This window comes from Rissa tridactyla, chromosome 5 (genome assembly GCF_028500815.1).
Source record: "Rissa tridactyla isolate bRisTri1 chromosome 5, bRisTri1.patW.cur.20221130, whole genome shotgun sequence".
In the NCBI taxonomy this organism is placed as follows: domain Eukaryota; kingdom Metazoa; phylum Chordata; class Aves; order Charadriiformes; family Laridae; genus Rissa; species Rissa tridactyla.
In genome coordinates, this window is record NC_071470.1 from 14,883,160 (window position 1) to 14,896,799 (window position 13,640).

The 13,640-nt window shown below is 38.5% G+C and overlaps 1 protein-coding gene across 1 annotated transcript in view; it reads right to left on the bottom strand.

Annotated features, from left to right (window-relative positions):
- Positions 1-10,914: 10,914 nt before the first annotated feature.
- Positions 10,915-13,640, bottom strand: part of GRXCR1 (glutaredoxin and cysteine rich domain containing 1) — a 42,018-nt gene continuing 39,292 nt past the window's right edge. Inside the window, exon 5 of the mRNA XM_054203132.1 lies at positions 10,915-11,094. Within this exon, the coding sequence (XP_054059107.1) occupies positions 10,915-11,094 (180 nt within the window). The remainder of the gene's footprint in view (positions 11,095-13,640) is intronic.

Here is a 13,640-nt window from a genome sequence, read left to right on the forward strand (position 1 = left end):
TATATATATACACACACACCCCTCTACAGAGGTATCAGTACTAGATTATATTCTATAGTATACAACCTAAGTTAATAGAATTAATTTATCTGCACTGTCTATGCTATTGATGGTTTAGGTATTAAAATATCTTAAATGAGTTCACCTTAGCTTTTTTTTATTTCACACTGAACTATATTGACAGAGTAGACTTATCTCTCCTGCATATAATGTCATTACTAGGCATCTGTTAATTCCTAAATATACTCACTGCTACTGATTAAATGTATATTTTAAACAGACAACAATATTCTTATTTTCAGTTTTTCTGAAATGAAGAGGTTACTGAGAAATGATGATCAAAGGGCTGGAGCACCTCTGCTATGAGGACAGGCTGCGGGAGTTGGGGTTGTTCAGCCTGGAGAAGAGAAGGCTCCGGGGAGACCTTATAGCAGCCTTCCAGTACCTAAAGGGGTACAGGAAGGATGTGGAGGGACTCTTTATCAGGGAGTGGAGCGATAGGACACGGGGTAACAGCCTCAAACTGGAAGAGGGGAGATTTAGATTAGTCATTAGGAAGAAATTCTTTACTGTGAGGGTGGTGAGGCACTGGAACAGGTTGCCCAGAGAAGCTGTGGATGCCCCATCCCTGAAGGTGTTCAAGGCCAGGCTGGATGGGGCTTTGAGCAGCCTGGTCTGGTGGGAGGTGTCCCTGCCCAGGGCAGGGGGGTTGGAACTAGGTGATCTTTAAAGTCCCTTCCAACCCAAACCATTCTGTGATTCTGTGAAAACGTAACTGGAGAAATCCAGTCTCTCACTCTAAACAGAATGCTTAAAATAGCTTTTAAATTTCCTTTTTATTTTTAGGTGTGAACAGAAATGTTTTTATTTTATTTGGAATAGTTTGTATTAGCCGAAGGTCTGTACGCACTTACTCGTCAGAATTTCTAAGCTTAAAACGGATCGTACTAAGTATAATGCTAAAAGAAGTTGTTACTTCAAAACTGTAACAAAAAGATCATGTCTGGGTTGAGTAATATGACAGGTAGTTAAGTTTACTTTGTGAAACACAGAAGCATTATGTAAGATTTGATGTGTTTTCCTCGTTATGACGCAGATTATTCAAGGAGGTAAGTTAGGAGCGGTAGCAGTGGGTGCTACAGCATCCAACAGGCATGGTTGTACCTGCGGCATAACGCGATATGCAAACCCTCTGCTGAAGTGCTGCGGTCTGTCACCGCGTCTCCTGCAGGACTGGAAGCGCTAATGAAGAATGACAACTGGTCTGGTCCATTAAAGCCTAGAGCAAGTCGTAAACATTGTGCCAGGAAAGGGTTCTTCCAAGCACACCTTTGGACCCACCTCGGAGAATTTTTGTAATAAAAATAAGAACGCCACGTGGCACACGATGAGACTAGCAAAGGAAATTGTTGAGGGCAGTGGGACAAGAGATTGTATTATTTACTTCATAAACAAAGGAAGGAAATAGGGCTTTATAATTCTGAGTTTTGCTTTCAGCTATGTGGTTTCTTTCAGCCAATAACTGATGTCACTTGTGGTAAATGATACCTCTGTTTTTTCATAATTTCCCTTCAAATGAAAGAAAACATTCTGAACAGATTGCACACATGTCAAGCTCTAGAACAAAAGTGCATAAGAGTAGGGAGTTAAAATATATTTAGTTAGTAATCTTAATTTGGTTAATTTCATTTAATAGCAAAACACATAAACTATTTCATCCATGAAGACTGTCGGCTATTTTTCTTTCAATTAGATGAAGCATCCAGATGAAGCATCCAGCTAGTGCATGTGTCATCATTAAGCTTTTTCTCTTGCAATTAAGGTCATAGTGGTCCTTCATGGATAAGACATTTTCCAATATTTGTTCAATAGAAACAGCTCTTGAAAATTCTTATGTCTCTGTGTGAAATGACAAGATATTTGCAGCCAGTTTCAATTGCAGCCTGCAAGAGAAAAAAAGCATCACTAACTGCAAATACCCAGAACTGAAAAAGTTTTCCAAAAACTTGTGGTGACCTCTCTGAGTATGAAACATGAATCCTTGTGTCTACAGACATGACGTGATCCTTTTGAGCTACCGCGTAAAAACACTCAGAAAATAATTACTGCTGAAAATATTAATAGTATTCTAATAAGTCATTGAATCAAATACCAATAAAGATAATAAAATGTTACCAAACTTGCTACCAGCATGTCCCTATTGCCATCTGTCTCCAAGGAACAGTGATGACACGGGGACTCTCCTGCTCGGTCTTAGGTACAAAAAGCTCAAATTTTCAATTTACTTTACAACATATTTGATTTTTATACACAAACAGATTTTAAAAGTTAAAACAGACATGATATAGCTATGATTCAATTATTTGCAGGTATCAAATAACGTCAACTGAGGAAGAAAAGAAGGGAAGTCATAAATTGCTAGTTTTTCAGATATAAAGCTTTTATAAAACCTTTATAGTTTAAAAAAAAAATCAACAGGGAAAATACTTCAAGGAATATTTTTTTAGGAGCAGAAGACATAGCTTATTCCAATTTCTGCCTGATAACATCTATGTGAATCTGGGCATCAGCAAAGATTGATTTTGTCTGGAGATTCAGATTAATTTTCTCTCCCTCAGTGCCTCTGAGGCAAGCAGGGATGTTAAAACAGGGATGTTAAATCTGACTTACCGTTCAAAATTGCTGTGCCGATCTTCCCTGTTTATGAAATACTTTCAGATTCACAGCCAAGAAGTCCTTTATCTGTTTGTAATTATTACTGTTACTATCAACATGAAATGCCAAGTTGGTGAAAAAAGTGCCTTGGGGTTATAGTAAACCTCTTGAAAATAAAGCTCACTATGAAGTTAAGACAAAAAACGAAAAGATGTTGACTACTTCGGCTCTTTTTCTGCAGGTGCACATTGGATGAAAACAATTGGTGACAGGAGGTTAATAGCCCCACTCATGGTGGCTGCCAGGAGGACAAAGGCTGACACCAGCTGAGGATTTAGGAGAGTGGGGTGGAATAAACTATCTCTATTAATCCGGGTGGATAAACTGAGGGAGAGAAGATGAAACCAGTGAATCTGGGACCAAATTCTAAAACCGAGTTATGGTATAGCAAGATATTCTGGACCATAAGTTATAGTACAGCAAAGACAGATGGTAGGAAAGCTCTAAGGCAGGACAATAGGATTTGTGGCTAGGCCCTGAGGCTATAAATCCTGCAATAAGTAGGTATACCCAGTTGGCTGAAGGTAAGCGTAAAGTGTGGCATGACATATTTGGCATTATGGAGCATTAGATGCTCTGCAAGAAGTATAGGCTGCAATAGGAAAGACTTATTGCCCTCATAGACCTGATAAAGGAGCGGAGAATAAACGCAGAAAAATATTATAGGGGTTTTTGAACCATATTGCTCATGAAATATGTCCTGGAAGGTCAGATATAGTGGCCATAAAAAGAGGAGAGGATTTTATTGTCAACTCTTCTTTGATATAGGATGTGAACAACCACATAGGATGTGGTTGAGAATGTGAGAAAAGACTGACAAGTTTAGGATTATTTTGTCCCAAACTATTAAAAGGATGTGGGACATGGGAAAAGGCAGAGCAGCACCAGTCGTCTCGGTGCACTGCTGGGGGTATCGCAGGAACACGACATCAAATAGCAAGGAGCCCTTTTATGAAACTCCACCTCCCACAGAAAGCGCGTTAATGGGTCTCTCTCAAACACTGAGGAAGAGGACTGCAGACTAAACTTTCTGATGTGTTTTTCTGTTAATCTTGCTTTAGTTATTTTTGCTTCTCCTGAGTTCTTAACTGATGGAGGGGATAATAATAATATGCTACTTATGTTTAAAAGTGCAGTTCTGTTGTTTGATAGTATTCTAGTAAATTTTATTCTGTGATTACAATGAAAGGGAAAACTTATCAGCATCAGCTATTACCATCAAGCTGTAATGAGAGGCAGCATGATTTTCTTACAATACTGAAAGCAATGATTGCAATATCTCTATATTTGAGTAATATATTTGAGTAATGATGATGACTGTTTATTATTTTTGTGCTCATATTTAATTAAAAAAAAAGACAAGTTTTTACTGAGTTCTCTAATTTTGCAGACTGAGGTATTGATCTTATGTCCTGTCTGTCTGATTAGACCCCTGAGGCAGTATAAAGCACTCATTGCCAGCACAGCTCTACTGATGCATAAGGTTTAACATAAAAGTATCATCCTACAGGTCTGGAGGCTTTTCGTTGGAGTACAACAACTCTGTCCTACCGTGTGCTATTCCCGCTTGTCATAGGATGGGGAAAATTAACGTGGAAATGAACTTTGGGGGTAAAGCAGAGACTCGAAGTCTTCAAAGTCTCAGATATTGGCCTAAATAAGGGGCAGAGCCCCAAACAGAAATAGCACAAAGTTGGTACTGGGAGTTAGCTCAGAGAGTACTCGGATTTAGGTGATGCTTTGAAGGTTTGTCATCCTCACTCATTTGTAATTTACCTGAGTTGAGATCAGAAAGGAATGTCGCCCATAAGTAACAGGCAAGAATGCATCCACCAGATTTAATAATATAAAGTCAATTAGCAACTTTTAAGGGATAGTTTTAGGAGTGTTCACATTTAAATGATGACATTTAATGATTTTCTATTGATCATTATTTATTTACTTTGAAAAGATCATGATCAATAATAAAAACAACAACTTGTAGTCATCCCTTCTGACTGGTCAGCAGAGAAAAGGGGGTTTTTCTCCAGATCAAAATATAACTCTCTGTCAGCTACCAGAGGGCATTACCCTGCAGCATATTTTTTTATATATGTACTTTCAAATTTCAGGTCGCTTAAGGATAATGATTTTTGTTGAACTTAATGTCTCATTGTTGAGGTTGTTTTTTTTTCTTTTAAATAAGCCTTTGTTTTCAACAAGACGATCCTTCCATCAGTGGAAAAATTGTGAGGCCTCGAAGAGAGACAGGCAGTATACATCTTATTGCAATGTGGCTTTTCTTGAGTGGAAAACTTACTGGATTTCCTAAATCTTTTAACTCATTTGAAACCAATTTTTCAAAGTAGAGCCAATAACCTAGAAGAAGCTTAAACTGCAAGTTTTTTTCACAGCCCTTTCCTTCTAATGCAATTATTTCCTGATTCATCACCCCTAAGAAAATTAATGCAAGAAGCAAGAAAAATAGGATTAAATGTAGAGATTTATTTCTAATAACTTTTATTTTCCAAATTGTTCTTGGATTACAATGTCCTTTACTATAGTAAGCTAAGCAATCTAAATTCTTCTCCTCACTAAATTATTTAGGGCGTAAATGTTTCCTGTTGCATGCTTTTGTGGTCAAATAACGTATCTCAGGCTAAGTGAATAAAATTAATTTTGATGTAATAATAGAAAGGCAATAGCTAGGAAAAGTACCTGAAGTATCTTTCATTATGTATTTACTCATGAAAACTGTAAAAACTCAGCTCGTTAAAATTAATTTCTTATTTTCATTAACAAAAAACCAAAACTCTTCAGAATTTTTGTTACTTTTTTCACGTGACACTGCAGTCAATAGTCAGTTTTCTTCCAATACATCTTTACGTACAGCAGAATTAACTTCTTTTGTTTCAAGACGTATCAGGTTCTTTTCTTCCATAATTATGAGTTCCCAGGCGTGGCAAATTAACTCACAGGGTGAGTGAACATCTTGGAGGGCTTCAAGACATGCTACATTCTTATTTTAAAAGAGGCATTTATACTATACACTATATAGCATTAATTTTGTAACTCTATTTCACTTGTAAAGGGAAGATAAGCTAGGCCAAATCAAATAAGATTTTAAATCACTGGAATGATTCTCATTGATTTGAGAGGTCAGTGTTTGGGATCAGCAAACTTTAGAATTAGGTACAGAGGTCAGTAAGCTCTAGGGCTGGTGTAGTTTTTACATATGAATTAAGAGGTAAATAAAGCTTGTTTATGAATCATTGCCCGCTGAAACCCTCCTCACTGCAAATTAATATAAAATATTTTGTTACAGTAGGCTGCTGACAGGTTAAGACAGTCTATTTGGTTTTACGTATCTTTAGAAATAGTACACCAAGGAAATAACCAGAGACTGAATGGAAATCAACTTTCAGACACACTATTTCATATCAAAAATGGCTGGATTTTTCCCGCAGAAAATGAACGCGCATTGGTTTTAAGAGTAAGCTACTCTCCAAAAGAGCAAAATAAAAAATGTTTATTAGATAGTGTAAGATTAAATAAAATTCATAATCCCTAGGCTCTTAGTGCAAGTGAGAAATGTGTTACTCTGAAACACACCAATGTTAATACAAAGAAAACAAAATGAGGATGATGAACACTCTGCTTAAAGGGATCCTCCCTATTTAGAGTAACAAATTTACTTGCACTCCACTCTTATGAGCACTAAAATCCTCTACAGGGTAAAAGACCAATCACATGCTCAGGTTCCATCCTGAGACTACGTAAAACGAAAATCCATGGAGGTTTGTCTATGTGTGATCACAAGTTCAAATTTTATATATGATTAGTTTGTTCAGTATGACATGGCTTTTTACTTGGAAAGGAGTGCCATGTGCTTTAAGAACATTCATCCCTTTCTTAAAATTCATCATATCAATATTAACCGGAAGAGAACAGGGTTTTAGGTCAAAACTTGTAGAGGAAAACCGGATATTGCAGGCTTGAAGCCAAACTTAGGGAGAAAAGAAAGCTCAAAAGAAGCTCCTAATCACCATCTGGTCACTGAAAAGTGACATACACTATTTGTCTGAGTACTTGCTCATCTCGGATGAGTGAATGTGTGTAGATGTTGAAAAAGCATCTGACTTCTGCAGAGATCTCATGCTGTGTGTGAATTCGGTTGCTAGTCCTAACCGTATCGGCATTTGATTTTGTTTTAGAAAGCAGTCATACACTCCTTTCTCTACCTCACAACGGGTAGTTGTTCCCTTTCCAAAAATTAACCGGCAAATGTTATCCGTAGCAGTCTAGTCTATCTTACTCTGCTTCATTTCCTGTTGTGTTCTAAACATTCTTTTTATTTCAAAAAGTCGGTTCAAAAGTTTTCTCCTTTTGAAAGAATCATGAGGCCACCAAAGCATATGTATTCTGCAGGTCATGATATACTGCAATATCCTGTTTGTCCGGCCAGTTAGACTGATATATACAATCTCCAGAGCAATAGTCACAGAGTCTTTGTGGCTTATGCCTGAAATGATACTTTTATTTGCCAGTCAGTGGAAGCCTTTGCTTTATCCATGAAGTTTCAAGTCTGTGAGACTTCAGATGGTCCTGATGTGGGAGCCAGTTCCCTGCAGCATTTCAGTTTCTACTTTTCAGTTCTTTTTCATGAAAGTTAACCGGTAGCTAGAGCCCATGAAAAAAAGGAAATGAAAAATTAAATTTATAGAAAAATCAGAGAATGAGTTGCACCGTGTCAGGTCCTAGAACGTGAATCCTGTTAAAGCCAAGCCACCTGCTGGGTGTAGCGTGTCGGTATGAGGGATATGCAGCACACTGGAAAGCACAGTGCAAGCTACAGGCCTGAGAACTCCAAATCATTCTATTTCTCAGGATCAAAACGATTATTTTGCAAAGCAGACAGCCTAAGGATTACCTTGCTCTCACATATGTTAATATCCTGAGCTGTCAGCCGGAGAACATCCTCTTGGATCCTTACCTCAGTGTAGAAACAAGGGCCAGAAACAAGAGGAGCAGAGCCTGATGTGTTTAGAAATAGAAAATTTCCTGTACGGCGATGCAGTTGGATGAGTCTTATTTTTCCTATCAGAGGAGATCACTGCTAACTCCTTGGAAGTAAAGATGCAATACTGGTGTAAATCAGAACAGAGTTGTATCCCTTATCTGTTCTCAGGCTGTCTCAAAAGTTGGATTAGTAGCTGCCTGATACATCTCTTATACCAGACAGCGTCATATCCCTGACCTGGCCCCTGGGTTTGCATTAGTAATGTCATTCTGTCACCTTTGGTGTTTCTCGGACAGTTGGAGAAGCCAGACCCAACACCTTGGCAAAGATAGTAAAGCATGCAGTAAAAGCATCTTCTTGCAAAAAAAATTGGGTTTGTTTCTGTTTTTCATGCAGGAAAATATAGATGCATGGGAAAATATAGATGGAGAGAAAAAGCCTACTGTTCAGTTGATGACAGAGGAAAAAAGAACTCTTCTAGTACTGGAAATTTGTCATAGGTTTTTTGAAAAATACATAGTGCCTGAAGAATGCTCTATTTGTGAGCATTATGTGTCTTGTGTTTTATTATCTTCTAGTCTTCCTTAAAAAACTCTGAAAAAAAGATTCTAAAAAGTGTGACCTTTTGCTTTCATCGTTTCTCTTTCTAAAAAGAAAACTAAGAAGGTTTTGTCTCATCTTTGCTTGTAGGAGTTAAGTGCCTCTTTTAGAAGGGTAGGGCATAGGCTAGGACAGTCTCTAGGTCTCTTGCATGGTCCCTGGAGATAAATCAGGAATTCTATTTTATTATAACTCCAGAAATACAATTTAGTGTATTTGTCTCTCTCTGAAGAGAAGTCACTTTCTAATTGACTGAGAGGTGGGAAAACCAGCTTCAAACCCTTATTCCACATCAATGAAGAACATTTTCAGCGGAACTGAAATTTTAGCTTACTTTGACAAGTTATAGTAATTTGTCCGTGTAGTGGAAGAATAGCGATATGGACTATCTCCATGGACATTGAGCAAAATGTCTTTTCGAGGGTGAAGGCAGTGGAATTACAATATCACAAATACACTGGCATTTTCTTCAATAGTCATTTCCCTCAAGGGCAAGTTTGCTTATGCCACCTTAGGTGTGGAGTTACTGCTGTGAATGCGGTCACCCCCTGGATCCACAGCATATTAACAACTAAAAAAAGTGAGTTTTCATGCATCAGAAATGATGACATTCTAAGCATCAGTATTCTGCTTTATGCTTTCATTGCCCATGATACCAGTCTGGACTGCAATATTAGCCAGAAATGGAGGTTACGTGACAGTATAAAATAAAAGAAGGGAACTGTATTTTCTTTCTTTCTTTTCTTCTTACCCCTGCAGTAATAAGTTAAGCACATCTGCAATTCAGGGTTTTATAGCTGGGATGCTGCTAAGCAGGGTGGATGGCCTCTGTAGAAAATTCAATCTCTCATGTTATGCAGAAGATCCAGACGCTCCCTCTGAGCCTTTCTGTAGAAGCTGCAGGAGCAGCAGGATCTTACAAGCACGTTCAAGCCCGCACATTCCATATCTCATAGAATATGCATAAGTCCTTTATATTCAAATGTTCAAAAAGATAAGTTAGCCCAACTTGTCCAAGTCTTCAGCACCAGCTACCACCTCTAGATATAGCAAGTGGAATGGAGGTGGAGGAAAGGTTGTTTTCTGTTGATTCTGGTGAGGGAAATAAGGTACCAGGAAACGCAAATGTTATCAGAAGGGGTTTTTTTGCAAGCCATGCTTTGTGCAGCTGTAGCTGCCCTGCTTTACACCACAGGTATGCTGTGCCCAAAACACTGAAAGGAAAGCTGAGTTTCCCATCACAGACAAATTAAGCAAGATTGTAGGGGGAGGAGGGAAGGGAAATGGGGTCCTCCACCAGAGTAAGCAGCCTCTGGTAAAGCCAACTGCGCTTACCCAAACCCCAGCCAGCACAGCTTTACAAGGAATGAGGCAAAGAGCAAGAAGTGACACGACTTAGCGTTTGCTAAAGCAGTTTGGGCAGGATGAAATGCCTACCATGGACACCTTTTCTAGCCAATACCAATTTCGAGAAGCTGCTAAACCCCTGCATTGCTTGTGCCAGAACAGACAGACAGCAGGAGGAAGATGTGCAATGTCAATGTAAGCAGAAGGTGGTGGTTCACTAAATTATCCTGTTAAAAAGTATTCTGTGTAAATGCATGAATGCTAATGCACTTCCAAACCGGAATATACTCAATATGGAGAGCCTACAGTCCATTCAGACTAACCGATGTCTAATTCTCTTGTGCTTGTGTTGGGGAAACACACCAAAAATGACAAAGGTATACAGAGTGCTGGAGTTGTCTGGGCTTAGACCGGTGGCCCTCCTAGAGAGGACAGACGCCCTGAAACACTTGCACCAGGCTAGCCATCAAATCACAACAGCTGAACTAAGCTGCAAAGGCAGAAATCTGATCCTCAATAACTTTTTCTGCAGTTTATGACAATGTCTGGTGTTCTCACTTGATCCCCACAGGATCCATTGTCATGTGGAAGATCATAAAGCTCTGCGATAGTACAACACTGGTTATCAACAGCTACTATGTTAAATGTTTATGTAACTTTGTCAAGCAACTTTAATTTAGTACTGAAGGCAAAACAGTACTAAAAGAGAAAGCTGATTCATGGGGCTTTTAAGACATGTTTCTGTTCCTCTGTTCCCACTTAGAATTAAGGCTAGAATTCGTCCATAGCGACTTTTCAGGGCAGTGCCAAGTGGAATGGTCTTGGGCCAGTCCACATCACAAAATCTTTATTTCACTAATCTTGTAAACTGCAGATACTCAATAATCTGAAGGTCAAGTTTCATTCTGCTGTAATCTTGAGGGCATGACTCTGGACTCTGGGAGCAGAAACACATACTATTGGTGATGATCCCTCCTAGAAAAAGGAAAGACTTCACATCCAAAGGGCTGATAAGACGATAAGTTTTGCAAACTAAAAATCTCTCTATAAAGAATGTGGAAAAATACGTTTCAGGGTTCATGTTATGGTCGAGTGACCTAAGTTTAAATGGCTCCAATGATCAAACCAGCAGAAGTATACTACAAATTGATTTTTATTGACTGAATTGGATAAACAGATTAATTTTTTAAAAAATCTTATTACAAACCAGCGCAGTACCATAAAATCAGTTTGTACGTGTGGAGATGCCATTCTTAGCCTGCACAGCTCAAGCAGCGCTGTAGCCCGTTCTCATTGCAGGCGGTGCACTTGAGGGCTTTGAATGAGTCTGTAAAGCAGTTCCGAAACACAGACATCTTGCTCCCATGGCACGCTGAGCACGGTAGGAAACCAAAGCCCCCGCAAGAGGGGCACTCGTGAGGATGCTGGACTCTCTGCTCAAAGAAGAAAGTGAGAAAGACAAAAATGTTATCAACCACCATAAGCTCTAGGACAATGAGGGGCTCCAGGACGGCTGAGATTACACATTCTGGTTCTCATCTTGAGCAATACCCACCGCCCCATCCCAAGGTGTACCACCATGGAAGACCGGTACATCTGCCTTTCCCTGTGGTCAGATACGCATGCAGTGATCAGAGAGGCTCACTGCAGGTTCATCAGTCATGTTGTGTCTTAGTAGCCTGTGTTTATACTTGCCAAAATTGCTAGCTAAAGGATAGCTTGCGTACACTACTCTGATGCGGTTTAGGTCTAGATCAATTCTAGGAGGTATTGCAATTGATTGAATCTAAACTCCAGGCAGTTTATGTTGACAGTATATTTTCTATGTTGTACGTTAAGATATTATGACTTTTAGCACTTGCAGGCCCTTGCTGAACAGGTTATTCCTATTACTGTTAGAGTTGATCATATCAAAAAGCAATTCATAGCTTCTGACAAGTAGTGCTCGTGGAAATAAGTGGTGTATTCAAATTTATGAGTGTAGAATGCCGAAGCTTTAAGTGTAAAGAAGAAAGATCATCAATATTCAACAGTTATACCTGGAGAAAATCGCTGCAAGCAACGCTTGAGTTCCCTCAATTGTCCTGATTCCTGAGTAAAACAATAATTTTACTCTATTTTGTGTTGGATTAAAGACAATGGAGAACACAAGAAGAGATTTCAGAGACATTTTTAAGTTTCCCTTGCTGATAATGTTGCTAGTTTGTTTAATGATTACCTTAAAGTTCTATATTAGAGAAACGAAAGGTGCACCACGTTGGGTACTTACCACAGCACAGATATGTGGCTTTAACATTGCACTGTTGAGTAAAGACTTTACAGATTTATTTACAAAGGAAGAACAAAAATCCATACAATTCCTGCTAGTGTTAGAACGAGGAATTATGCACCACTAAAAAATTCGTCACGAATTATTACCAGAGTATACTAAAATATGTACCGGTAATGTAGTCCTTCTTGTAGCTTCATCAAGAAAACTGAAGAGATTTTTTCAAAACCATTAATAACAGCATTCATCTATTGGCAGCTCAGATGAATATGCAAAAAAGGCACTTTTTCTTTTTGTCCTGTACTCATAAACTTGCCATTTTTCTTCACCAGGCAAACAACTCCTGCTTCCATTAATTTCTCCAGGGACAGTGTTTGGAAGCATTTAATGTAAAATTAGCATTCTTTTTATCTCAGGACTGCCCACATCTTTCATAATTTATGATGATGGTTTACTTCACTGGACATTATTGCAAATAATCTCACCATTTTAAGAGAATAATAATTTTCATCTTTACACTTATTATTGTTTGTTGGGCTTGTAAATAACTACCTTTCCATGTAGTTAAGAGAACTAACCAAAAACAAATGCAAAATTGCTTCAGCTCTGTTCCTTGTACCATGTCCATTTCCATCTTGAACAGATGACAGTTTGTGTAACTACTTTCTGCATCTTCAGTAATGAAGAAACCTGACCGCCCCTTGCAATTGCAGCAAATCCATTTTTGGGAAAAAAAAAAAAAAAAAAAAAAAAAAGAAACAAAACTGAAAGGCAGTGAAGCAGGGATTGTATTCAGTAAGCAGTTATCAGTTTGCTGTAGTCTGGCATTGTTTGTCTTATAGATGTACTTTCTGTCCCAAGATTAGGGCACACATTGGGCTAGGTAATTAAGTTATAGCATCCCCCAAAGCAGGATCTGGGGACATTTCATTCCGAAGTAATGAAAAATGTTAAGGAGGTGCATTAGCTAACCTTTCTAGTCAGACAGCAAGAACGCTGCATGCTTTAATCATATGGATACTTTTGTCTAATAGTTTCTGGTTAGATATTCAATACGGATCAATATGGCCAACAGGTTCTTCTACATTTTATACAGAAATACATATACGGAGTCATGAGACAAGGAAAGTTTTGCTGAGTTAAAGAACAGGCCAGACAAATGCAGAAGGTACCACCTGCACTGCAAAGGGACGAGGCCCTTCATGATTTTCTGGATAATAAAAATCTACCTCCTGAATAAGGCAGAGGTGAAAAATCCTTGGGCTCAGCCTGACCGGAACTTTTGGAGGAGTTCAAGAAGGAGACTGGCTGTGAGAAACAAACATGCTTCATAAAAGAGATACTCGTTTTGTGATAAACTCAAAGACGTATGGTATACAAAGAGTTACTGAGAGCACATTCGGAAAGCATATGCTGTAGTTTGGCTAAATGCAGGGAAAGAAAAACCTTGGGGTTAAATCAACTAGATGTAGCCTTCTTTTTCTCTTTCATCAGTGTCTTTTACAAATATCATACCTTCATTATCTATTTTTAATGTTGATGTTACATACTTCTGAAGCTTAGGTGTTATCTTAATTTGGTTAGGGGTGATTTCAAAATAACAAGATAATTAATAGCAATACATTCTTTTTCTAATGACACAGCTACCCATATAGCCCAGACACTATGACACAGGTCTCCCCAAAATGTTCTTTGTTGCAGGCTATCCAA